General features: G+C 48.3%; 2 protein-coding genes and 1 pseudogene across 3 annotated transcripts in view; all 3 read right to left on the reverse strand.

The window, feature by feature from the left end:
* Positions 1–6,310: 6,310 nt before the first annotated feature.
* Positions 6,311–16,331, reverse strand: NDUFAB1 (NADH:ubiquinone oxidoreductase subunit AB1). Of its 2 annotated transcripts, none has more exons than XM_014453359.2 (5): positions 16,134–16,331; positions 9,959–10,081; positions 8,868–8,955; positions 7,207–7,306; positions 6,311–6,563 (listed from the first exon to the last, which is right to left on the reverse strand). In XM_014453359.2, exons 1-4 carry the CDS (start codon positions 16,293–16,295, stop codon positions 7,215–7,217), a joined length of 465 nt encoding a protein of 154 aa, XP_014308845.1. In that variant the 5' UTR covers positions 16,296–16,331; the 3' UTR covers positions 6,311–6,563; positions 7,207–7,214. The 2 variants fall into 2 exon arrangements, with proteins under 2 accessions (XP_014308845.1, XP_006085930.1); XM_006085868.3 differs by having other exon boundaries at positions 6,311–6,462; positions 16,134–16,328.
* A 3,571-nt stretch (positions 16,332–19,902) lies between these two features.
* Positions 19,903–20,637, reverse strand: LOC102440871 (annotated as a pseudogene).
* A 1,208-nt stretch (positions 20,638–21,845) lies between these two features.
* PALB2 (partner and localizer of BRCA2) overlaps positions 21,846–26,134 on the reverse strand; it is a 26,818-nt gene continuing 22,529 nt past the window's right edge. Inside the window, exons 12-13 of the mRNA XM_023751565.1 lie at positions 24,313–24,461; positions 21,846–22,351 (exon numbers count right to left, since the gene is read on the reverse strand). Coding sequence (XP_023607333.1) covers positions 22,141–22,351; positions 24,313–24,461 — 360 coding nt within the window. The 3' untranslated portion in view covers positions 21,846–22,140. The remainder of the gene's footprint in view (positions 22,352–24,312; positions 24,462–26,134) is intronic.

Consider the following 26,134-nt stretch of genomic DNA (forward strand, 5'->3'; position numbering starts at 1 on the left):
ACAATCATGGAGATCTTGTGGGAAGCCCTCGGAGAGCAGAGGTGACGAGCCAGAACCCCTGGGGAGGTGTTGGATTTAGGTCCGAGTCTGGGTCCCAGCAGTATTGCAGTCTTGTCACTCGGTCCCGGGAGCAGTCTCTGCATTTGTTTTCTTATGGCCCAGCGTGTGCCGAGACGGAGTCTGTCCTCAAGCTGCCTGCTCTCCCGCCAGAGGCCTCACAGTGTTAGTGTTTTGTCAGGATGGTTTCCGTGCAGTTCTTCCCTGTCCGATGGACCAGCTCTTTCTCTGGGGTCCTGACTGTCCCTCACAGTGGCGCAGGGCGTGCGGGTGGACCGAGGAAGAGCTGGCTCGGAGAAGGGCTCCAGGTGCAGGAGCAGGCGGGCATGGCCTGTGGTCCATGCGGCGCGTCCCTCAGCCTCCCGGCTGCTCTCTCCTGGAATTCGTGCTGGACCTCCTCTCCTGCAGGTCCTGGCTCACTGGTGCCACGCCTTTCTTTCCCTCCCGGGCCACTTGGCAACCAATGACAGTAATGCCTGCTGAGGGCAGGCCGCTCAGTCAGCCTGAGCAGAGAACTAGACTTGTGAATCCTGAACTCTGATGTTACGTTTTTGTGCTTTTTTGTGTGTATTTTAATTGCTGATGGGCCTTCTGCAAGTAGTATTAGCGCTTCCTTATTGAGGCTGAACTGAGCTAAGGATGTCCTTTCCTATAACTCGTGGACGCAGGAGGCCAGCGAGGCCTCAGGAGTCTCCTTAGTTGCTGCTTTGCCTTCCCAGGGCCAGAGAGATGAACTGCCGCGTTGCCAGGGCTCTGGAAACTTGTATTTCAGCCAGAAGGGGCTTGCTCTCCCTTCCCTCAGTACCCATGTGCCTGGGAGAGCTCCCGGGCTCCCGCTCTGGCCCCCCCTGTCTTCGCCGGAGCAGGAAGGGATGGGTTGGACCCTGTGCCACAGTCTCCTTGCCTGTGTTCTGCCTGTTGCCTTGGGAAAGGTTGGCCCTTTGTTTTAAGGCTTTGTGACAATGTCATCTCTACTTAGGATTGGCACCTGCTTCCTTCTTAGTAGGGCCCAGTGGCTTCTCTGAAGTTACGGTGGTCAGGGCCTCCGGTGCAGAACATCTGGCCCATCTCCCTGCAGGCCGAGTGGCCTGCTGCTTTCCAAATGTCAAGAACTGCTTTCTTTTTTCTTAAAGAGTTCTCCAGAATGAATTGACAATATACGTAAGTACCATGTTTCTTGTGTCTGCTTTTAATCCAATGCCTGTTTGGGAGGAGAGGAACGTATCTAGTCTGTTAGATTTGCGCTGCTGGATTTTTTAAAAAGTGTAACCTTGACTAGCTGTCTTATTGTTTATCCTGTAAGATTAGCCTATCAATTAAAGTTTGATAATTAATTGCGTCTCCTTTTTCCTTCCACTTCTTAATGCGCCTAATCGATACTGGGGATTGACCAATATTTGGAACTGGGCCTGGAGCCATTTTTTTTTTTTTTAACCAGCTGTGGTCAACCATTTTCCTGTCTTCTTTATTTGACTTTGAGTATATCCAAATTTGAGTATATCCAGCAAAAAACAGTTGATAAAGAGATTTGATTTGATTGGCTTCTGTATGAGTCAAAGTCACTGCCAGGCCATGCTCCTGGTGGGACATCCCTCCTCCCGCTTCGGCTCCAGGTGTTGGAGGCGATGCCACCTCCCGTCTGTACACCTGGCTTTGCCTCTGTGACTTCACCCAGCCAGGTAGCCTCGGAGGACATGGCTGGTGACACACTGAGGTGGAGCTCCCGTTCCCGCCACAGCCGCAAAGACCCAGGAACAAACATGACACCAGCACCACTTCCATTGGACACTCTCGCCTTCCCTCTGCTTTGTAAATGTTCCCAGAGACTCTGGTCCCGCGGCCCCTCCTGGCTCTTTCCATTATTTCGGTACCTCATACCCCGAAGCAGTGCTGTCGGGCCGTAGGGGCTGGCACTGCCACAGGCTGCTCTCTGCAGTGGGCTCCTCCGGGTTGGATCCCAGTTCTGAATGGTTGCTTCAGGCTCCTTCAGATGATAAGGAGAAGGAGGTAACCTGTCGCCTGAATAGCACACCATACTTGCAGTTTCACAGCTGACACCCCTTTCTCATCTGGGACCCCACAAGCCAGACCGCCATTAGGGCAAGTAGCAATGACCTCTTCCCCCTATGCCCAAAGGCCGTCGGGTCAGGGTAGCCGGTGCACATGTAAGTGGAGGTGCTTCTCCCGGAGCCCTGGCCTGCACCACGTGGCTGCGCTCAGCCGGGCTGACCTGCCTTCATAGTTATCAAGGCTGTTTTGTTCGAAGCCTTGTTAGCCTGTCTTACCCTCTTGATACAACCCTTCCTGCTGTCCACCCCATGTTATATAGCTCCTGGTACAACTCTTCCTGCTGTCCACCCCATGTTATATAACTCCTGGTACAACTCTTCCTGCTGTCCACCCCATGTTATATAGCTCCTGGTACAACCCTTCCTGCTGTCCACCCCATGTTATATAGCTCCTGGTACAACCCTTCCTGCTGCCCACCCCATGTTATATAGCTCCTGGTACAACTCTTCTGCTGCCCACCCCATGTTATATAGCTCCTGGTACAACTCTTCCTGCTGTCCACCCCATGTTATATAGCTCCTGGTACAACCCTTCCTGCTGCCCACCCCATGTTATATAGCTCCTGGTATAACCCTTCCTGCTGCCCACCCCATGTTATATAGCTCCTGGTACAACTCTTCCTGCTGTCCACCCCATGTTGTAGCTCCTGGTACAACTCTTCCTGCTGTCCACCCCATGTTATATAGCTCCTGGTACAACTCTTCTGCTGTCCACCCCATGTTGTACCTCCTGGTACAACCCTTCCTGCTGCCCACCCCATGTTGTAGCTCCTGGTACAACTCTTCATGCTGCCCACCCCATGTTGTAGCTCCTGGTACAACTCTTCATGCTGTCCACCCCATGTTATATAACTCCTGGTACAACCCTTCCTGCTGCCCACCCCATGTTATGTAACTCCTGGGTGTGTGTGTGTTTTTTTTAATATAGTTTTATTGGTTTCAGAGAGGAAGGGAAACGGGGAGAGAGAGAAACATCAATGATGAGAGAATCATTGATATGCTGCCTCCTGCATGGAGATCTAGCCTACAACCCGGGCATGTGCCCTGACCAGGAATCGAACCTTGACCTTCTGGTTCATAGATAGATGATCAACCACTGTGCCATTCTGGCCGGGCACTCCTGGTTTTTAAGTTTTATGTTTTTATTGATTTTGAGAGAGAGGAAGTGAGAGGGACATAAACATTGATGAGAGAAACATCGATCGGCTGCCTCCTGCATGCCCTCTACTGGGGATTAAGCCCACAACCTGGGTAAGTGCCCTGACTGGGAATTAACTAGCAACCTTTCAGTGCATGGGACGACACTCAACTAATTAAGCCACACTGCCCAGGGCAAAATATGACTTTTATGTGTCATTTATTACACAATACATGGTATTTATAATTTACAAAATACTGAACAAAATAAGCTCTGTGTCTACCATGTCATAATCATTAACATCTCGGTATGTTTTCCAGAAATGGGGTCATGCTGGTTAAAATCTGTCTGCACTTAACAGTCTTTCCACATTATCGCATAACTTCCTATGTAACCAGTCTCATCGCTGGAGTATCCAGTTGTATGGTGTGTGTCCTTTCCGTTGCATGCATCATGTTGAATTTCCTCCCTTATATGGACAACTTTCAAAAAAGTTGAAAGAATAGCATAGTGAACACGCACATACACGCCTAACTTATACATGCTTATAGCCGTCACCCAGTCACTGGTTACCCTTTTGCTATTTTTTTTTCTGACCCATTTGAAAGCCAACTGCAGCCCTGATGCTACACCTCTAAGTACTCAGTGCAAACCTCATGAGAACAGGTTAGTCTGACCACAATAGCACTGTATTCCTAATGGGCTGTCTCATCCCCAGCACCCAGCCCCACACTCCCCTGAAGTTGATGTCTCTGGTCTCCTTTTATAATAGTTATCTATCCTCCCCCATGACATTGATTTTATTTTATATTTTTATTGATTTCAGAGAGAAAGGAAGAGGGGGAGAGAAACATCAGTGATGAGAGAGAATCATTAATCAGCTGCCTCCTGCATGCCCCCTACTGGGGATTGAGCCTGCAGCCTGGGCATGTGCCCTTGACTGGAATTGAACCTGGGACCCTTCAGTCCACAGGCCAACACTCTCCCCACTGAGCCAAACCAGGTAGGGCTATTTTAGAGCCCTACCTTCTGGATGTTTCCTCATGATCAGATTCAGGTTCAACCATTCTAGCAACGTTTTTTCCTGCTCATGGGCCGCGCAGTGCTTGCACTGTTGGTGATCTGAATGTGACATGTCACATGGATGCTAACTGTCCCCCTCCCGGATGTGAGCTCCCAGGAGTGGAGGCACACAGGACTCACCTTGCGGGGCTCAGCCCAGTGGCAGTGCTGCACGTGTGGGCATGTGATGTTTGAGTGAGTGCCCTTGCACTGCAAGTCGGGCCGGAAACGGGCCTCACAGCCACTCTCACAGAGGGCACTAAGGCAGGCATACAGGTGCTTGGGGCCATTAGAACTATGCACACCGTCCCATCTCTTCACGCTCACTTTTTTTTGTAGGGTATATCAGTTAGACATTGCTTCATGATAGATCACCCAAAACTCTGACAAACCAACGAACAGCCCTAGCCGGTTCGGCTCAGGCCTGCGGACTGAAGGGTCCCGGATTTTATTCCAGTCAAGGGCAAGTACCTCAGTTGCAGGCTCCTGGCCCTGGTGGGGTGCATGTAGGAGGGAACCAATCGATGTGTCTCTCTCTCTCCCTTTCACTCTAAAAAATCAATGGAAAAAGTCCTGTCCTCGGGTGAGGATTGAAAAATAAATTAAAAAATAAAACAATGAACATATTACTTGGGTATGTATGAGTCAGATGGTGGGTCTGTTGCTCTAGGCCAGGCTTCTATGATCTTCCCTACGTTTGTTCATAAATTCGTGATCAGCTGGCAGGTCCAGTGGGGGCTGGCAGGTCTAGGACAGCCTCAATGCTTCATTCCTATGCCTGGTGATAAAACTTGTACATTCCACCACGTGCCATTGTTCACAGGTCATCCCAGGTTCAAAGGACAGGTCACACATTCCACTACGGAGGAGCTGCAAATCAGTCTCGGTATGCTGTCTTCACTCCTCTAGCTGTAGGACTTCCATTCAGCCAGCTTTCAGGAAGTTCTGAAGGTTCTGTATTTTAGTTGTAATTTTGATGTGGTTGTGGAAGGCTTTATGCTACTGCCATCTTGGTTCTCTGCTTGCACGCTTATTAAAAATTGACTTTAGAGGGAGGGAAAGAGAAACATCGATTGGTTGCCTTCTGTATGGACCCCAATCTGGAATCGGACCCACAATCTGGGTATGCACCGTCTGAGAATCAAACCTGCCACCTTTTGCTGTACAGGACAATGTTCCCACCAACTGAGCCACAGGGCCAGGGCCACCACACTGGAAAGCTCCATGTGGCCAGTGGCTGCCTACTGAGGGTGGCACACATTCCAGTACTTAGAGCAAAGGGCCTTTGCTATTATTTGAACACTCAGACCCTAACTATTTGCCAAGGAATTATCTGTGATTCAGTGAATTTTCCTTCCTGTTCTGGCTCCTGTGGGACTTAGAACAGTTACTGAATGATGCGAACTGGCCCCTCTGTGCAGCAGAGCCATGACTGAGGTGGCAATACCACAGGCCTCATCTCTTAGGGAGAAGCAACCTGACTTTTTGTCAAAATGTGCAGCTGCCACGGGGGTTAGAATACTCAGAACAAATTGCCCCAGGTGTTAATTATGACGTCCCATGTAAGCCTGTTTCATTCTAAGTACACTGCTCAAAAAGTCATGCATTTTGAACTGCATGAATACAATGTCAGCAGACAGATCTTTAAAACTATTAAGCACAGTCCTGGCCAGTTTGGCTCAGAGGATGGAGTGTTGGCCTGTGGACTGAAGCGTTTGATTCTGGTCAAGGGCACATATCTCGGTTGCAGGCTCAATCCCTGGCCCTGGTTGGGGCACATGCAGGAGGCACCCAATCGATGTCTCTCTCTCACACTGATGTTTTTCTGTCTCTCCCTCTCCCTCCCACTCTCTCTAAAAATCAATGGGAAAATATCCTTGGGTGAGGATTAATAACAACAAAAACAAAAAAAACCTATTAAGCATAGTCAATATAAAAATGTACTTTATAGACATCACTGAAAAACTAAAGACTGACAAAAATATTGCTTTATAGATTTATTTTCAAAGGGCACAAAAACTTAGACAATTTAAATACAAGTTTAAACAGAATTGCTCTGTTGATGTCAGCAATGATGCCAAAACTGGTTCTCTCGGCCAGACACTCGCCTCTATCTTCTTGGTGAAGAAAAGGGGTCTGGAAAAGACACAGTAAGTGCCACAATAAGTGCAGTATTTCTTTTGGTGTGTTGTTACCAACTTTACGTGAAGATCTTTGAGGTGTTACATCCAGAGTACCTGAAGTTACAGGCACCAATGCAAGGCTTTATTTAACAAGTCTCACCACTTGATTATCCTAGAGCCCAAGTAACAGCTAAATTTGCATACACCACTGAATTTTACCTTCACAAAAATCCCAGGTAGGTCCTACCTTTATCCCCATTGGACATATGGGAAACTGGAGGCTCACACAGGCTAGATAGCCTGCATACGACCACCAGACTTCAGAGTGTGACAGAACTGACAACAAACAGGGGTGTGACTCCAGAGCCTGTCTTCTTGCCCATGAGGTCTCTTAACAGCCAACAGCTAAGGCCATCCCAACTTCTGGACAGCTAGGCCCGGCCTAGGCTGCCGTGGGAGGTAGCGGTCTCTGCTTCTTGGTTAATTTGTGTAGTATTTTCTACAAGACCGTGCTAGGAGGGCTTACTACCCTAGGGAGTCTGTCCAGGAATTAAGTGCTCTCAACCCCCCTCGAGGATAAAGATTAGGTCACTAAGGCTGGTGCCTTGGAGTGGCAGATAACCACAGGGCCTGCATTTTATCACCAGTAAAACCTTCAGGCATTTCCATCCTCCCTTTCTTCCTGAGTCTTACTTTATTGAAGAACCCCACAGAGATTAATCCTATTGGAGAACATCATTCTAGTCAAATTATTTACCTGATACTTTATTCATATACATCCTTCTTATCTGCAATGTAATCTACAATTTCTTGTGGACACATCAATTTCTCCGCATCTATATCAGGAATTTCAAACCCTAAAAGTAAAATGTACAACATGCATGAGAGTAGAAAGAGCAAATCCTTTATTTATTTAATATATTTTTATTGATTTCAGAGAGGGAGAGAGAGAAACACCAATGATGAGAATCATTGATTGGCTGCCTCCTCGCATGCCCCCCATTGGGGATTGAGCCCGCAACCCGGGCATGTGCCCCCACGGGGAATCGAACCGTGACTTCCTGGTTCACAGGCTGACACTCAACCACTGAGCCATGGCTGCTGGGCCAAAAGCAAATCCTTTACACATGAAAGCACCAATACCTCCCTAACACCCTCAAGGATATCAAGTTGCCAGCAACCCCGAGTCCATTCAAGTTGTGACCCAGTTATGTCTAGACCAGCCATGGGCAAACTACGGCCCGGATCCGGCCCGTTAGAAATGAATAAAACTAAAAAAAAAAAAAAAAAAAAAGACCGTACCCTTTTATGTAATGATGTTTACTTTGAATTTATATTAGTTCACACAAACACTCCATCCATGCTTTTGTTCCGGCCCTCCGGTCCAGTTTAAGAACCCATTGTGGCCCTCGAGTCAAAAAGTTTGCCCACCCCTGGTCTAGACAGTGTGTATATTGTATTGGGTAAAATGGTTGGTTCTCTTTAAAAAGTTGTAATTCACATAATAGAAAATTCACCCATTGAAAAGTATAAAATTCAACGGTTTTTAGCATAATCACAAGGTTGTGTAACCATTACCATTATCCAATTTTAGAATATTTCATTACCCCCAAAGAAATTCCATCCTACCCGCCCTCAACAGACACCATGCCTCTAGTTAGCATAATCTGTGAGGAGTCTACTAAGCTCTGCTCTGTGGGATGGCACACAAGTCCCTTGGCTTCTATTCAGGCAATTCATCCCCCAAATTAGTTGTGGAACCTTGAATGGTCTCATTTGCACAACTAACTGTCCCAAACCAGAATAGCCTGGAGCATGCACAGGCGACATCGCAGGAAACCATGGCGCAGGCGTGCACAAGCGTGCGTGTGAAGGGGGGGCCTACTGTTTCTATTTATGTATCGATTCAAATCCCAATTCAGACTCCTAACATTCTTTCACTTTAACCCACCCAAATCAAGAATCACTCTGTGGGCTCTAGTCGGGTTGCTCAGTGGTTAAGAGTGTCATCCCGAGCCCTGGCCCATTTGGCTCAGTGGATAGAGTGTTGGCCTGTGGACTCAAGGGTCCCAGGTTCAATTCTGGTCAAGGGTACATGCCCGGGTTGCGGGCTCAATCCCCAGTAGGGGGCGTGTAGGAGGCAGCCAATCAATGATTCTCATCACTGTTTCTCTTCCCCTCCCTCTCTAAAAAATCAATAAAAATCTAAACAAAAAACAAACAAACAAAAAAAACTTTTAAAAAAAAGTGTCATTCTGCTACATCAAGGTTTAGGGTTACCTCCCGCCAGGGCACATACCAGAATCAAACAATAAATGAATAAATAAGTGGAACATCAAATTGATGTTTCTCTCCCTCTAAAATCTCACACACACACGTCACAATATGGAGACCCACAATTCAGCCAGTGAGCGTTACCGAATTCGTCCTCCATGGCCATGATAATCTCCACTTGGTCCAAACTGTCTAAGCCCAGGTCTTTCATGAAATGGGAATTTACTGAGAGCTGCAAGAAGGGGACACCAAACACAAAATTCAGTCTGAGAGCTTTTGCTTCACTAGATAACTGAGTGGTACAGTGTTAATCATGACACAGAAGGTTATTTTTAAAAGGGAGGAACCATAACTAACATACCTCTAACGTGGCCGACATACACTTGGTGTGCTTTACATGTCAACTTTTTCAACCTGTTTTAAATTGGTTAACAATATATAAAAAGCTAATGATGAATTTCACTTTACATAGTAAGATCTTTGTTCATTGCTCTGCACGACATTCGAGATTTGGTTTTTCTTGCTGCCTGATTAACAACTAAGACACTACACCTTAGAAGTGACCTTCTAAGATGGTGTGTAGCACCACCTGCCCTTAATTCAGACCTCCAGATCACCGGGAAGAATTCTTCAACACCCACATCCAACCGCTGGCCTGGGGTCATGTACAGCGTGGTGACCTGAGTGAGTAATACTGTCCTACACATTTGAAAGTTAAGAGACTAGGTCTTAAAAGTCCTCGTCACAAGAAAAAACCTTTCTGCAACTGTGTGATGATGAACGTTAACTAGACTTATTGTGGTGATTAATTCATAATATATATAACAAATAACTGAAACTAATATGTGTCAGTTGTACCTCAAAAAACAAAAAAACCCTCCAAAACCACACTATCCTCACACAACAGATTCAATCATTAAAGAGGAAATTTTGTGTCGCTATGAGAAAAACTCCAAAGGTTCAGAAAGGTGCATAACCGTGTTTACAGTACACTTACCACTGTGTTCTTTTAAAAGGGTGGGAGATACAGACCACGCAGCACATACAACATACATGTGCATGTGTTACTGCCCTGCACACACGCTCAGTATCTTTGGGAATCACTGCTGCCTCCCAGAGGGGAACGGGACTGAGCAGAAAGACTTTTTACTGCGTGTCTGTCTGGACACCTGCATTTTCTATCACGTGATTAAGTACGCATGTAAAGAAAAGAACATGTAAACCACACCCATTACCTTTTCTGGGTCAATCTTGTCATAGAGTTTCAAGACATAAAGAACGCGGTCCTTGATCCCCTCTAACGTCAGCGGGGGCGCGTCACTATACTGGCGGCACAGCTGTGTGACTCTGCCTGGCACCTAGGGCAAGGGCAGGAAGGAAACATTGAGCCTAAAATGCCTCAAGTGCCCCGCTGGTGTGGCTCAATGGTTGAGCGGTGACTTAGGAACCAGGAGGTCACGGTTCGATTCCTGATCAGGGCACAGGCCTGGGTTGCAGGCTCAGTCCCCAGTGCGGGGCATGCAGGAGGCAGCCGGTTAATGATTCTCTCACAATTGATGTTTCTATCTCTCTCCTCCTCCCTTCCTCTCTGAAATCAATAAAAGTAGATTACAAAATAAAATGCCTCCCAGAAAATGCACTGGCCTGTATTGGGTATTTTCCACAAAGCACTTAGGGCTCTAGAGACCCACCATCTGATTCTAAGTGTGGCCCCCAGGCCACACCAGGTCCCTGCTGGGTACTCTGATGCCCTAGGCCAGTGGTTGGCAAACTGCGGCTCGCGAGCCACATGCGGCTCTTTGGCCCCTTAAGTGTGGCTCTTCCACAAAATACCGACGTCTGCGCATGGCCACGAAGTTTCAAATCGCACTGAACGTGCGCACCCGCACGTGGTATTTTGTGGAAGAGCCACACTCAAAGCCCCACTCAAGGGGCCAAAGAGGCTCGCGAGCCGCAGTTTGCCGCAGTTTGCCAACCACTGCCCTAGGCGGTCAGCAGCAGCAGCAGCAGCAGGCCTACCTTCCCCTCAGCCAGGACTGGCTTTGGACATTGGTCCTGTTCAGTGAGACTGAAATCGTCCAAGGTCTGCAGAAGAGCCTGACTTCTCGTGCATCTATAGCAGCCACTGCCAGTGAGTCCCTGCACCTCTAATGGGCACACCCGTCACAATAACCCACAGGGAAAGGAGCTGCCACGGGACTGAGCAGCTCACACCGAGGGCCACACTGACCGGCGGCCTGGCTCCCAAGCTGAAGGAGAGGAAGAGCCTGCCCGTCCTCACAGTCCAGTCTGTTCCCCTGCAGCCCCACCACCAGCCTTTGTGATCTCTGACAGGATGGAGGACCACCACTTCTCCAATCTCTCTGCTAGCCACCTGTTTATAGTCACCTGGGTGCTAGGGTCCGGACGGGACTCCTGCATGTGCAAAGAGCTCCAGCTTCTTCACCGCACGTGAGAAGAGCGCCAGCTCACCCGTCAGCGGGTGTAAAGCTGTGGCAGGTACAGCGCAGAGCAAAACAAAACAGGTGGATAGTTTTGCTGGCTATGGAAGTCCCTAATCTGAACTGGTTTGTTCACCTTCTAAAACTGATCTTCATACTGCAGTTTGGAGTTCTTAGGGCGTTTCCCATAGAAAATAGGTTTTGCTTGTTGGGGCTCAGGTGCCTGAGACAAAGGCCCATGAAAAATTGTGATAAAAAACACCACCAAGTGAACCAAACCAGCACACACCTCTGTATGAGCACTTACTAATCAACCAAACAGAAGAACCCAGGCACTAAAATGAGGTCTAATGAGCGAGCTGTTTTCCTAGAGTACTTCTGGGTACTGTCAGAGCACTTGCTCTTTTTTGTCTGAATCCAGTCTCCCTCCCTTTCCAATGACAGCACGGGTTAAGGAGGTGTCTGATGTGGGAATGTCACCAGGCCTTAACGACTAGAAGAGGTTTCCAAGCCACAGATAAAATGAAGCAGCAGAAAGGACTAAAGAAAGAGGGAGGAGGAATGAGCGAACAGAGGTAATGACAGACAAGACCTTGAGGAAGGACTAGTGGAGGCTTTGTCCGTGCAGATCAAGGCGTGGTGGGAGGTGGGATTACTGCTGAGTTAAGGGACAGAGAAAGGGGTGTTTGTACACAGCTCCCCATGTGGCCCACTAGGGGTCAGCACTGTCCTGACAGCAGGGCAAGTGCCTGCAGAGGCCAGCTGGGCACTATGTGATTAAATGAAATTAAAGTGGCCTCATGCCAATGTCAAGTGGGCAGCTACAGTGGGCTCAGCAGAGGCAGATGGGCAAGAGCTCAGGCCCTGGAATGAGACTGCACTAGCTTGCTTTTACTAACCTTTTTTTTTTAATGTTTTTATTGATTTTTTTAGAGAGAAAAAAGAGAGATAGAGATGAAAACATCGATGAGAGAGAAACATCAATTAGCTGCTGCTTGTATGCCTCCTACTGGGGATTCAGCCTGCAACTCCAGGCATGTGCCCTGACCGGGAATCGAACCAGTGACCTCTTGGTTTATGGGTTGATGTTCAACCACTGAGGCACACTGGCTGGGCATTACTAATCTTTCTATGCCTCAGTTTCCTTACCTGTAAGATGGGATAAACAACATGCCAAGCTCACAGGACTGTTGGGAGGCATCAGTGAGATGATGCTGGGCATGCACACAGGGAGTGTGCTCTGCAGGGCGCCCCACAGGACTGGGCGATGCTGCTGCCCTGCCAGTGTGAGGCTCTGGGTAGTAGCCCTAAAGCACCGCTCCTGCTTCCTCCCATGCCTCCCCTTAGGTTATTTCTTATCAGGTCAGACTATAGTGCTGCCACAAGCACTTCCCTCCCTCACATCAATTCTTCTGGTTCTCACATACGAGGAGATACACAGTACTATCACCCACCTCCTGGAGGGCTTACTGCTCCTGCTTGCTGGGTCTCCACTGTTTAAAACAAAAGATACACGTGTTGTTTCTGATGTTAACTGTTCTTCCTCAAGATGTACTCTTAACAATTCTATTTGACAGAAACTTTCTCCCGCAGCCATCAGAGAAGGCACTGTTTGCAGGAAAGGAGGGACTACCCTCTGGAACAGCAGAAATGATCGAGCCTGGTTAGTTCCCATCAGAACCCATCTTCTCTCCACTGGGGCCCAGCTCGGAGGGAAACTCAGAAGGAACCGGAGGAGGCGGCTTTGAAGGCCACCTGCCAACTGCCCGCACAATTCCAGCCGGCAGCACACAGCCCAGAGCCCCGTTTGGAAATGACCTCCTCACCCTCTGTCTGCAAAATGCCTGCTCACAGACCAGGCCCGTCTCCACTCTTCCCACCGTCCATTGTATTTACTCACTTGGTCACCCCACATGGCTGGCTGGGGGGTCTCACTCATCCCTGCAACAAACTGTTTAATGTTCACTCCCTGACCTAGACAGAACATCCACACTCCTCAGGGCCCTACGGCGCCTTCACAACATGCCTGCTGTCTTCCACCTCAGCTGAGGCCTCTCCCTGCACAGGCATCCTGGGGGCAGCCTTAAGGGTGCAATAGGCTCTTCCTCAGCCCCACACGCCCTGCACCCTGCCTTGGAGACCATGCTCACTGGGGTTTAGTCCTTCTGGCGTCCGCACTGTACACACATCTGTCCTCACATGTGGCAATGCTTTCCCTTTACATGACTCAGCCGCCTGCAAGCTCTACCTTGTGTGCTGTGCACTGTGCTATGGGCTGGAATGACCACGATAAAGACATGACCTCGATTTTCAGAGAAGCATCCACACAGATCATCTCAGCTGTAATAAAATGAGACGAGCTCTGGCCGGTGTGGCTCAGTTGGCTGAGTGTCATCCTGTGTGCCAAAAAGTTGCTGGTTCGATGCCCGGTCAGGGCACATGCTCAGGTGTGGGTTCCACCCCAGGTCGGGGTTCATGTGGGAGGCACCGAGTGTTTCTCACATCAATGATTCTCTCTCCCTCTCTAAAAATCAATAAAAAACATTAAAAACAAAGAGACAAGAGCCATAGCAAAGGTACTGATAGGCTGCTTCAGCAACAAAAGTTGCCATTCACTGAGAGGAGGGAAGGGAGTTAAAAGGGCAGGAGATTATTCAAGGAGGGAAGGGCAGGCCAAGAAAAGGAAAGGAGGCACGAAAGTGTGGTGTGCCTGTGGGAGGAACTAGTTCCAATTGCTGGAGACCTAGGGGAAGGTGGCACACCAGCGCAGGCTCTGGTATGAGGCAGGGGCCAGGGCTGCAGAGCCTCGAGGAAGACAGAATAGGTTTGTCTTACTGGGGAATGAAAATGTGGCCAGACCACAGTCCTGAGCCCATCACTGTCACCCATGTCATGTGGTTCTGGTACTAAGAACAGTCAAGTTGTCCCTGCACCAGGCTTTGTCTTCATGTGGGTACCGCATCCCACAGAAGTCCCTGGAAATGCTTTGTGCTCTGGCTGCGAGTGTAGATCCAGAGCCTGCCGGGGTCAAATGTCGGACTTGTGGGCTCCATTTTAGACTACTACCCTTGTTCTCTGACCTTCTATTTCTAAGGCTTATCTTTTTACACCCAGGAAAGCGGCTTTAGTGCACCTCCCCCCCTTTTTTTTAGGGAAAAAGGATATCGAGTAACTGGTTGCTCTGAGATCAGCAGTGGATGAATTTTGAGGAGGGAAAACCAACAGCAGGGGAGGGGTGGAAGGAGCAACCATCCAGATGGGATGAACACAGAATGGAGGTGGGGACTTGGGGTGACAGGTCATAACAGAAACCAAGAGACAGTCCAGGGAGAGCGTGCGGTAAGAGATCGCTGGAGTTTACCAACGTGTAAGGTTTAGGCGAGGCAGACAAAGTGTCCACTGGGAGAAGAGCGAAGGGCCCGGCCAAGGGGAATGTGTGAGAACAGCCTGGGGAGATGGGGAGCAGGGATGAGCTGGCAGGTTTAACATAAGGGCTGCCAAGTATCCAATGAGGACCTGAACTAATAATGTCTTTCTTAGGAGCCATCTCATATCCCTGACCGGCTGGCATAAGGCCTGGCAGGCACATAGCTGTCCCTCAGCACCTTTGCATGAACATGAACCATTACTTACTCTCCACTTCAATCCACAAAGAATATAAGGTGCTTGAATGGGAGCACTCAGTCAAAACCACTTGTACATATAAACAAAACAGTTCCTCTGCGTACATGTAAACCAAGCACAGGTAACGGAACATCTTCAAGGCCGGGCCCGGCTGGTGTGCTCAGTGGTTAGAGCGCCAGCCTGCGCGTCGGAGGGTCAAGGGTTTGATCCCGGTCAAGGGCACATACATGAGTTGCAGGTTTGATCCCTGGCCCTGGTTGGGGTGCATGTGGGAGGCAACCAATCAATGTGTCCCTCTCACACTGATGTTTCTCTCTGTCTCTCCCTCCTTTCTGCTTCTCAGCCCTTTCCCAGAATCCATATGTAGGCGACCTGCACGCACAATCACGCGAGTGTCAGGGCTCTGAGGACAGGGGCAATTGCTTAGCTCTGGGCAGACTGAAGTCAGCTCAGGAACACACACTCAGCCCCTCCACATTCTGCTCTTACCCCTTAATTTAACTCCCAGTTCAGGCAATGGGACAATGTCCTGTGAATAATCTGCTAGTGTCAGTAAATCTCAACCCTGGCTGCACAGAATAATCCCTTGCCGCCGGCGCCCAAGCCTATGAATTCCGACTGATTTGGCCCCGGGCAGCCTTAGGTTTTATCCCGACATTTTAGTCAAGGTTGAAAGCACCGTTACAGCGAGGTCCGGGAGCTCGACAAGGGGTTTCCAGCTTGACCTTGGGAGTCTATCCACCGTCAGACAATGGTTTTTAACCTTGTGCGCTTCAGGCACCCGGGGAACGCGAGCAAAAACCCGTGCAGGGCCTCCTCCCAAAGGGAAATCAGACCTGGGGGTGGAGGGCGCGAGGGATCTCACCCTAGAGGTTCCATCACATAAAAGCTAGATGCTCCCTGCTCCCGACCCTTGTTTCCAGGAGGCCCAGGACCTGGCAGGGGCCAGAGGGACAATCGGGGAGAGCGGCCCTGGGCGGCTGTCGGGCAACGTGGCTCCCCTCCGCTCCCGCGCCTTAGATTCCCCCAAAGAAGCTGCCGCCGGCCGCCGCGAGCTCGCCCGCCGGTCCTCCCTACGCCCCCAGGCCGCTCCACAGGCAGCGGCGGCGAGGACCCCCGTCCCACGTCCCCCTAAGGGCGGCGACATTCGAACCCAGGGCTGCCACGAGGTCGCACGGCCTCCCGCAGGGTCACTCGAGCACCGTCCGCCAGGAGCGCTGGGAGCAGGGAGCCAGCCAAATGCCCGGCCCCGCTAGGCCAGCGCGGCCCCGCCGCCCGGGTCCCAACCCCGCCCCCGGCCCAGGCCCTGACCCCTGCCGAGCCCAGCAAAGTCACCGCGAGTCACCTGCGCGAGCGCCGAGCCCGGAGCCCTGGGCCTCGACTGGGTCCCCGCGGGGCGCACCGTGGTGCTGAGCGGCCGGGCGGCGGCCAGCGTGGGAAGCCGGGGCAGCGACGCCAAGGCCGCGGGCAGGCGGCGGACACAGGAGGAAAGGACACGAGCCGCCATGGCTACGCCGACCCAGCTTGCACTGCGCTGCGCTCGCGGGTCTAGTTCCCCCTCCGGTTGGGCGCGGGCGACGCACAGAGCGGCGCTGTAGAGGCCCACCCGGCGGTGGCGGCCCCTGGCGGCTCCTGGCGGCACTGCACCCTGGGGGCGCCGGCCCAGCCATCCCAGCCCCGAGGCAGGGCCAGGACTACAACCAGGGTCCCTAAGCACAATCATTGACACAGGAAGGAACTTACTTCCACCTACTTTCTGGAAGTTCCGAAACACATTTATTTAAAAGTTTTGATGCCGCGATTCTTCCATAGAAATTACAACTATTTAATATCGCAAAACAGTATAAAATAAGAATGTGAAAATGAGTCGATTTAAATATGTAAGACCAATAAGTGTGGGAATTACAATAAAAATTATGTACATGTTAAACAATGTATAAATAATATAGTTCACAGAAGTGGGTTCATGGAGGAAGTTTATGCTAATTTGCTCACATTTCTTAGCAGGGATTTCAAAGATACTGAAATCCAAACCTATAACTCCAAACTGTGGATCCTGCCTGGACGAACAATCTAACAATGCTTTCAATTTTACATGTTTCTTTTATTTTTATTAAATTTAAGTAAAATAGCCTTGCCCAGGGTGGCTCAGTTGGTTGGAGTGTGGTCCCATACACCAGAAAGTTGATTCCCATCAGGGCACATACCAGGGTTTTGGGTTGGATCCCTGGTCAGGGCACCTGCGGGAGGCAACTGATTGATGTATTTCTTTCTCTTTCTCTCTCTCTCTTTCTCTCTCTCTCTCTCTCTTCCTCTCTCTAAGCATGTCCTTGGCTAAGGATTAAAAAAAAACCCGGGAATCCTGGCCAGGTGGCTCAGTTGGTTGGGAACTGTCCCATGGACCAAATTCCTGTCAGGGCACATGCCCAGGTTGAAGACTCAATCCCTGATAGGGATGTATAGGAGGCAGCTGATCAATTTTTTAAAATATATGTTTATTGATTATATATAGAGAGAGGAAGCAAGAGGGATAGAGAGAGAGAGAGAGAAACATCAATGACAGAGATACATTGATCGGCCGCCTCCTGCACATCCCCTACTGGGGGTTGAACCTGAAACCTGGGCATGTGCCCTAACCAGCAATTGAACCAGTGAACTTTTGGTTCATAGGTTGACACTCAATTGCTGAGCTACACTGGCCCGGCTGATCAATGATACACTCCCACATCGATGTTTCTCTCTCTCCCTCTCCCTTCCTCTCTTCCTAAAAATCAGTCAAAATATATAAAAAAGAATGCATAATATGATCCCACTGTTGTAAAATATTTCTATTTATGTGTTCACTAAAAAACGGAATCCCTGCGATGTCCTAGTTGGGGGGGTTACACCCCGGACCAACCCAGACAGCCAGTTTTTTCCCATAGAGTTTCCTTTCCAGGGGGAAGAGGGCCAACAAACAAATAAAATTTCCCCCCCCCCCCCCCCCCGCAAATAAACAACTCCAGGAAGCTGTGATAAATACAAGGAAGAACAATAGTGAGGGAGTACAGGAGGTGTGTGACTTTAGGTAGGTGGTCCCTGAAGGCCTTTCTTAGGAGGTATATTTGATTGAACCAATCAGGAGGAAAACCACCTCAGGAACCATCATGCTGTTGGTGATGCCAATCAGAGTTCTATGGCAGTGCTAGCAATCGATGCCAGGCTTCTCCTGCACCCTGACTCAATCACCTCCATCCCACTGCTTGTTATGCAATTGGAAGAGCAATTGTAACACCCCTTTGGAATGGTCAGTGACTAAATGGCAAGCTCCATTTTGAGTGGCAGCCTCCCATTTCTGCAGAAAACTGATTGGCACCAAAAACCAGCATGGAGACCAAGGACCAGGGCCCATAAGGTCTGTGCAAATCACCAGCGACACACCAGCCTCGGATCATGCCTTCCAGGTCACACTTTGGGCCAGACCCATGGGCCAGACCCGTGATGGTGACGTGTAGCATTAACACGAGGAAAACTCGGGGAGAGCCTGATGGCTTACTCAGTTGAGACCCTCTCTTCCCATGACCCATTTATATTTGTGTTCCATCGAATCCTTCGGTCAAACAATAAATCACCTCTTATTTAAATGATGTATTTTGGGAGAGCTACTCCCCCTTCAGCAAAGAGAAAATGTCAGCCTACATGATCTGTGGGTAAAAGGTTCAATATTAAGATGGAGATCAAGTCCTTACAGCTGGGAAGATTTAAGAGGGGACACTGGTGCTTCTCGGTGGCGCTCCCATCAAAGGAGATAGAAGCATAAACTATGTCAACTTCCTGCACACGTCACCCACCCCCCGCAGTTATCCCTCCCTCCTTCCAGCCCATTTGCATATTGTCTCAGCCCCTTCTGTTCCCTTGGGACCATGTACCTCAGTTATCTCTTCTCCCCGACATCTTCTTTCTCACTTTCGTTCTTCTCTCCTCATGCCAGTTTCTCCTGGCCTAAAAACAAGGCCACAGGTTCCACACCAAAGGAGAGGACATTTTAAGCCAATAAGCTGCAGGATGCGCACCTAACAGACCTCACTAAAAACGGGGCATTAGGTAGGGAAAGAAACTTAAAGATCAGCACACTGCCAGCCCAGACTGTAGCGAGCTCTCACAGCCAGACGGGGTGGCCAGTGTGTCCCAACCCCAAAGAAGCAAAGTTTCAAAGTAATACAAAATTTTTAAAGTTTTGTACATAAACTATTCAAGATTTCTCCAGCACTAACTGGTACAAAGCACAATGAGACGGCACTTTTAGAGATGGCAGCTTCAGACCCAGAGGAGGGTAATGAGATGAGTTTCATTTGGCCAAATCAGTGGCAAAAACATAATTTTCTTTCTTTCAAGGAGGCAGGAGAGCAAGTAACTGGTCACTTCAACATAAGGGGCACATGATCCATTTTGTGAACCATTGGGGAAAGGGCAGAGATGGGACAAGAATTTGGTCTCTGACGGAGAGGTCTCCCCATTTTAATTTGGTCACTTCTGATGAAAAAAATGAATTGCCTAAAGATGCCTTAAAAGCTGAAACCTAAACATCACTTTTTTGGGGGGGGCTAACTCCTCCTGGAACCACCCTTTCAATTTGGCTAGTCCTCTGCACAAAGCAATGATTCCCCATAGTGGAGTCGTTCTCTGGGCTCTACGTGGATCCCAGTAAGGCAGGCCCATACCTTTTCCCCTCCTCTATGGAGAGGGCAATACGGATTAAGCTGAAAAATTACCTTCTACAAGTGAGAAAGGGATTAGACTGCTGCTTGAGAACTGTGGAATTATTTGGAATGTTTTACAAATGGTTGCCACATCAACAACAAAAAAGGCAATTACAAAATATGCACATCACAACATGCTTTTAAAGACACTGCATTGTGCTCACATTCCCTTAAATGTTGTTCCCAAAGGTGCTCAGCCCTATCAAAATCTCTGAGGGGAGGGAGAGACAATTTGGTGAAAAAGACACAGGTGGAGCGGTGGGAGGCAGTGAAAGGAGAAAGCAGCCTTTCAGTTAAAGGTCAGCTTCAAGCAGGCTGGCCTCAGGCGGAGTCAGGGTCAGAGGAAGGAGCGGCGGCAGGGTAGGACGGGTGGCTCTACATGTCATTCAGGTCCAGCAGAGTCAGGTCCAGCCTCCTTTGTGTACCTCTTTGTGTTCCTCTTTGGTGCATTTCAGTTTATCTTCCAAATCTCAATTGTCTTTTCCAGCTTGGCTACCGATCTCGCAGCAAACTCAGCACGGGTCTCTGCCTCCTTGAGTTTATCAGTAAGAATCTTTATCTCTTCCTCATATTTGTCTTCTTTTTGAGGATACTTTTCTTCAGCAGCACTCAGACACTGCAGGTTCTGGCCCATCAGTCTCCTCTGCTCATCCATCTCTCCGCAACGGGACTCTGCCAGCTCAGCTCGTTCCTCTGTGCGTTCCCAGTCTCCCTCAATAATCACCAGCTTACGAGCCACTTCTTCATACTTTCTATCTGCCTCTTCTGCAATGTGCTGAGCTTCTTTGAGTTGGATTTCCTGGAGTTCCAGCTTTTCTTCATCTTTTGAAGCTCGGTTTTCAATAACCTTCATACCTCTCTCGCTCTCACTGGCAGCTTTCTCAGCTTCCTCCAGCTTTTGCAGGGCAGTGGCCAGGCACTCCTGAGCACGGTCCAGCTCCTCTTCAACCACCTCAGCCTCAGCCTGTTCCCGAGCCTGCCTTTCTCCCTCCACTTCCCGCTGGAGGCGCTCGGCCCTCTCTTCGGCACCATCGGCTGCGGCTGCAGCACCTGGATCTCGAGTTTCACTGGCTCAATGGTGGAGATCCCAGGCATGGTGCCCACCCAGCTCCTGCTCGCGTTTGGTTTCCTGCCTCCTCCCGTGTTAAATTTTTTGAATTACAATGCAGAGAGTTGTACAGCAGCCGAAAGACAATGGACCTCCAGTGCAACAGTCTCTGCCGGGGTAGCCCGATGGAAGGATGCACAAACCAGACAAGAGTTTTACCAGATCTAGTAATGATGTGGGGCAGAGGTTGTGTTTGTATCTTTCCAGAAGGAGCAGTGCAGCCAACTTGGGTACCAGAGAGTTATGTGTGTCACCACAGAGGACCCAGAGAAGCTCCTTGTCCCTTCGTTCAAAAGACTGAGAGTTACCCCGATGACAGCAAAGCAGAAAAAAGAAGAAAAGGAAGGCTAACCAAGGGACTGAAGTGCCAACATGGGGTCAGCTGAAGAAGTTAACAACTGAGGCCCAGCAGATGGTAGAAAAGCAAGATGTGGAAGCTACTCCCTCAATCATGTTTCTGGCTATGCTAGCATTGGTTAACTGCCAGTCTTCTGCAAAGCCTTGCGCAGCCAAGTCCGAGGACTCTGAGTAAATCAGCAAAAGAAACTTTCATTTAGTAGAAAATGTTACTGTCGTGTGATTTCTCTCTCATTGCTGTGTTGCACTGGCATTGTTTTGTTCTTGATGTTCAAGTTTTAAAATGTTAACATGTCTGTAGTTTGGGTTTTGCATTGGCATTGTTTTAATAGCCAGAGTTTTGTTCTTGATGTTTAAGTTTTACTTTCATTATGGTAGCTTAAAAATTAAAAAAGGGTGAGATGTAAGGAGCGGCTATAGGGTTAAGCCTTGGACTGACCTGTTGGCAGAGCCACAAACAAGTCCCAGCTTGGAGGGCACAGCCGTCTTAGCATAATTAGGCTTGACCTTATGACACTCCCTAGATCTTATCTGGGTAGCTAATGGGCTGAGGGAAATGCAGCAAGTGCTGCAGTCTGGGTCCCTCTCTGTAGCCTTAGCCAGGCATAGGAGATCCACCTAGACCCAGCTTATTCTCTTTGTCTGTCTTTTCTACATCCTTCGCCGCCCCCCCTCAGGCTCACCGAACCCTTGGCTGAGCTGGCCCGGCACAAAAAGTCAAGACCTTGGAGACAGGTTCAGGGATTAGCCAGGGACTAGCTACTGCTGCCCTGGTTCCCCTGGTTATAAGTTTCATGGGGACCCTTAGAACTCAGGGAGAAAAAGCTCCTGAGAAAGAAAAGGGCAAGCAAAGTGTGGGCATGCTCCCAGGAGGGAGAGCATGCAAAATAAATATTTATTAACATTTGAAGCTTTATGTACACTTTTAAAAGCAAATGCACAAATGGAGGAATTACAAAAATTAACCTCAAGTCCTTTCCCCCAATGTATAAATGAACATTAAAGATCAGTAGGGCCATCACCATCAGAATAAATGTCTAAAAGAATACAATTACTTTAAATGCCATTCTGATACTTTCCTTATAGCTACAACTCCAAAGAATACTAGGAGGCCAAATATATCCAGAACACCGTGTTTTTACCTTACCCTACCTTATTAAATATACAAATATGTTTCCGTCTTTTTGTCCAGCAAGCAAATGAGAATCTGTACCTGACCATTTAACGAAAGACCAGTTCTGGTCAGAGATGGGTGGAAGAAGAGCAGTACAATGACCGAGAAGTAAGTCCCAAATGGCAATTGTTCCAGAAGTCAATACCGCTGCTGCGAAATGATCCTTCACATCACCTTCCAGGAACCTAACATGAAGCAGAAAAGAAACGATTCAAACCATGTTATATACTACAGGCCTGGTGCACGAAATTCGTGCATAGGTAGAGTCCCTAGGCCTGGCTGGCTATCAGGCCCGATCTGTGGGATCTGTAGGGCAACTGGTGGGGCAATTGGGGGACCCCTGCTGGCACCCACCTTGGCCGGCCTGGTTCTACCTGCTCGCTGGCCCTGTCCCCTGCTGCCTCCCTCTGCGGGGTGACCAGTGGGGTGACCGGGGAGCCCCTGCTGGCAACTGCCTTGGCTATCCTGGGGCCTGCGGGCTGGGGGCAGCTCCTGCATTGAGTGTCTGCCCCCCGGTGGTCAGTGTGCACCATAGCGACCCATTGTTCCGTTGTTCGGTCGATTGGCTTTTATTATATAGGATATTTATATATATGTATTTTAAAGAGGCCAAAACCTCCCCAAAGCAACAAGAACAAAAATACCTGGAAATAGGAATGCTTCTCTTTGCAGTACGGGACACGAACACCTGTGCAGTCCCCGCCTATCTCTTGATGCATCTTGTACCCCGTGCACCCTAGCTCACTGTGGCCAAACTCAGTCTCCTCAGTGTCTTCGCACTTGCTTTCTCTCCCCTTGGCAGGCTCTAAGCCCAGTCCTTAGCATGACTGGGCTTTTGTTATTACTCAGGCTGCTGCTTCTGCAGAAAGGTCATACCTAATCCCTGCCTATCCACCCACTGTATCACATGACCTGTTTCTGTCTTCACAGCACTTGTCACAATGTGAGAGCATCCTATTTTCACATTTGGTGGGTGTCTTTGCCACAAGAGTGTAATCATAAGGCAGAAGTCAGGTTGTCTTTTTAAGATGGGGCTCTACAGTCAGCTACCTGGCTTTGAATTCTAACAAAGCAAGAGCTGTGCAACTCTGGGCAAATTATTTAACTTCAGCAATAAAATGGGGACATGGTGATTATTGTGAGGTTTCATGAAACAGCTGATAGCACAGTCCTAACCCTCAGGAAGTGCTTAATGAAAATGCGTGTTGTCTCACTGCCATATCACCAGCACCGTGCAGAGTGCCATCCATACACAGATCTTTTCACAGTCAATAGTTCAATATTAGCCCTGGTCAGTGTGGCTCAGCTGGTTGGGTGCCATCCATTGCACTGAAAGGTTGCTGGTTTAATTCCTGGTTAGGGCACATGCCTGGGCTATGGGCTTGATCCCCAGTGAGGGGTGTACAGGAGGCAACCAGCTAATGTTTCTCTCCCTTTCCCTTCCCCTCTCTCAAAAAACTCTCCACAAAAAAACCTTAAAAAAAACCTAGTTAAATATTTACTTATAGATCAATATTAGCTGCCTACATGGTGGAGGCTCAGATTTTGAAGTAAAGATGTCTTCCTAAAGTACATTTAAAACTTTTCTTAATGGAAAGAACATAAATTAGAAATCTCCTGTAGAGAATATTAATTACTCTGTATTTAAAATATTTTCATTATGGGATAACACAGGGCTTAAATACACATAAAATACTTATCCAACGCCATGCTGGTGGGATCAGTATACAGGGAACCTGAGGCTTGACTCAGATCTACTCAACATTCTACTTCATTTTTTAAAAAAATTGATTTATAGAGAGAGGAAGGGAGGAGGTGGGGGGTAGAGGAGAGAAACACTGATGTGAGAGAGAAACCTCAATCGGTTGCCTTCTGCATGCGCCCTGACTGGGGACTGAATCCAATACTTGAGTATGTGCCCTGACTGGGAATTGAACCCGCCACCTTTTGGTGTATGGGATGACACTCCAACCAACTGAGCCACTCGGCCAAGGCTGAACACTATACTTCTTAACATTCTTTATCTTGATCTATATATAGTGTTTCATGTTTCCTTTCATCTAAATGACACAAAAACATCTGGTTTCTGTATGTGCACAGGTGCCTTTCAAAGGTCACACTCACTGCCCAGCAGTCGCACACTTGCCTCCCAGCCTGCCCTTGAGGAAGACAGTAGAGCATCACACCCACGCTCAGGGCCGTCTTGGGGTTGATCGCAATGAGCTGGAACACGGGGCTTCCCGACGGCTCCCTCTCTTTGGCACAAGGATGACTCAGAACAACAAAAAGGAGCCCCTGATTTAGATGAAAAATTAATAACCAAAGAAATCATTAGAACTATGGTGAGAAAAAGAAAGAACTGGCAGAGACAAAACGAAAGACTCACAGGAAAGATCAACAGACTCGTCAGGCTCCCAGCCATTCCCAGCGTGAATCGGGCGAATGCACCGCCCTCCACCTTAGACACGGCTCACACCCCAAGTGCCCATTTGAGGAAACGCCAGCGGAGAAAGAGGGCAAATAAACACATGACGGGAGGCCTCAAACTAGAAATGCTCATTTGTCAGACACATTTTCCCATAAAAACAATCATAAGTGGTGACTAGAGTTAAGGCCAGCCTATAATAGTTTATTCATTTGTATTTATAGAGTGCGAGTGACCAAAAAATACACCATGACCCATGGTCGTTTCTGTGGGAAAATATGTCACAAACCTCTCCCAGATTTAAAATTACATGTTTTTCTTTTTTTTTTAATCCTCACCCAAGGATACGTTTTTACTGATTTGAGAGAGAGAGGAAGGGAGGAAGGGAGAGAAGGCGGGAGGGAGGAAGAGAAACATTGATTGGTTGCCTCAAATACACACCCTGACCGGGAATTGAAATCGCAGCATTTTGGTATATGGGATGATGCTCCAATAAACTGAGCCACTGGCCAGGGCAAAAATTACATGTTCTATTAACATTATTGTGTGTGAAGATACTTGTCACACACATATGTATACATGTCTATATGTATGCTACATGTTGAAAATAATTATCTTTGGGGGTAAAATAGGAAAAATTAATTATTGGGCCATTTTACCCATTTCTACTTTATACCTTCCCAGAATGACTACATTAAAAAAATTTTTTAAGTTGATTTTAAATAGAGGAAGGGAGAGAAAGAGAAACATCAATGTGAGAGAGAAACATCGATCAGTTACCTTCTGCACACTCCCCAACTGGAGATCAAACCTGCAACATGGTTATGTGCCCTAACCGGGAATCGAACCTGTGACCTTTTAGTGTATGGAATGACGCTCCAGCCAACTGAGCCACCTGGCCAGGGCCAGAGTAACTGAATTTTTATAATGAGAATGCATTACCTTTATAATTAGAAAACAACTGAGAGTTGAAAAAAAAAAAAAAGTTAAATGCCATACACTTAACTAGGGTCAGGCAAACTATGGCCCACAGGTAAAATCTGGCTCAAGGCATATGGGGAAGTTTTATTGTCCAAGATGTTTTATTGGAATGTAGCCACACCCATTTCTCCTGTCATCTCTGGGTGATTTTGTGCGATAGTGGCAGAGCAGGTAGCTACAGCAGAGACCATGTGGCCTGCAAAGTTAAAACATTCACTGTCTGTCCCCTTAAAGACATGTTTGCCAATTCCTGCACTCAGGTATAAATTATGATTTCTGGGGGTTGGCTTCATGGGGAACTCTTACTATTTTTTTCCATTTCTGTTCTCAATGTTTTAAAATGAAATAGGTATTAATGTTGTAATACCAAAGATAAATGCTTAGTAGATAAATTTAATAATTCCAGAGACGAATTCAACCCTCTTATTTTAGGATGAATAATAATAGGCCTCAAGACCATGTGACAGATTTCCTAAGACCACAAAACTTTTGCATCCATGTCCACAGATGCTGCTGGGCTAGGGAGAGATGCACCCTTTGCGTTCAGAGCCTCCCCGTGCCG

The sequence above is a fragment of the Myotis lucifugus genome, unplaced genomic scaffold, assembly GCF_000147115.1.
Source record: "Myotis lucifugus unplaced genomic scaffold, Myoluc2.0 scaffold_22, whole genome shotgun sequence".
NCBI classification, from domain to species: domain Eukaryota; kingdom Metazoa; phylum Chordata; class Mammalia; order Chiroptera; family Vespertilionidae; genus Myotis; species Myotis lucifugus.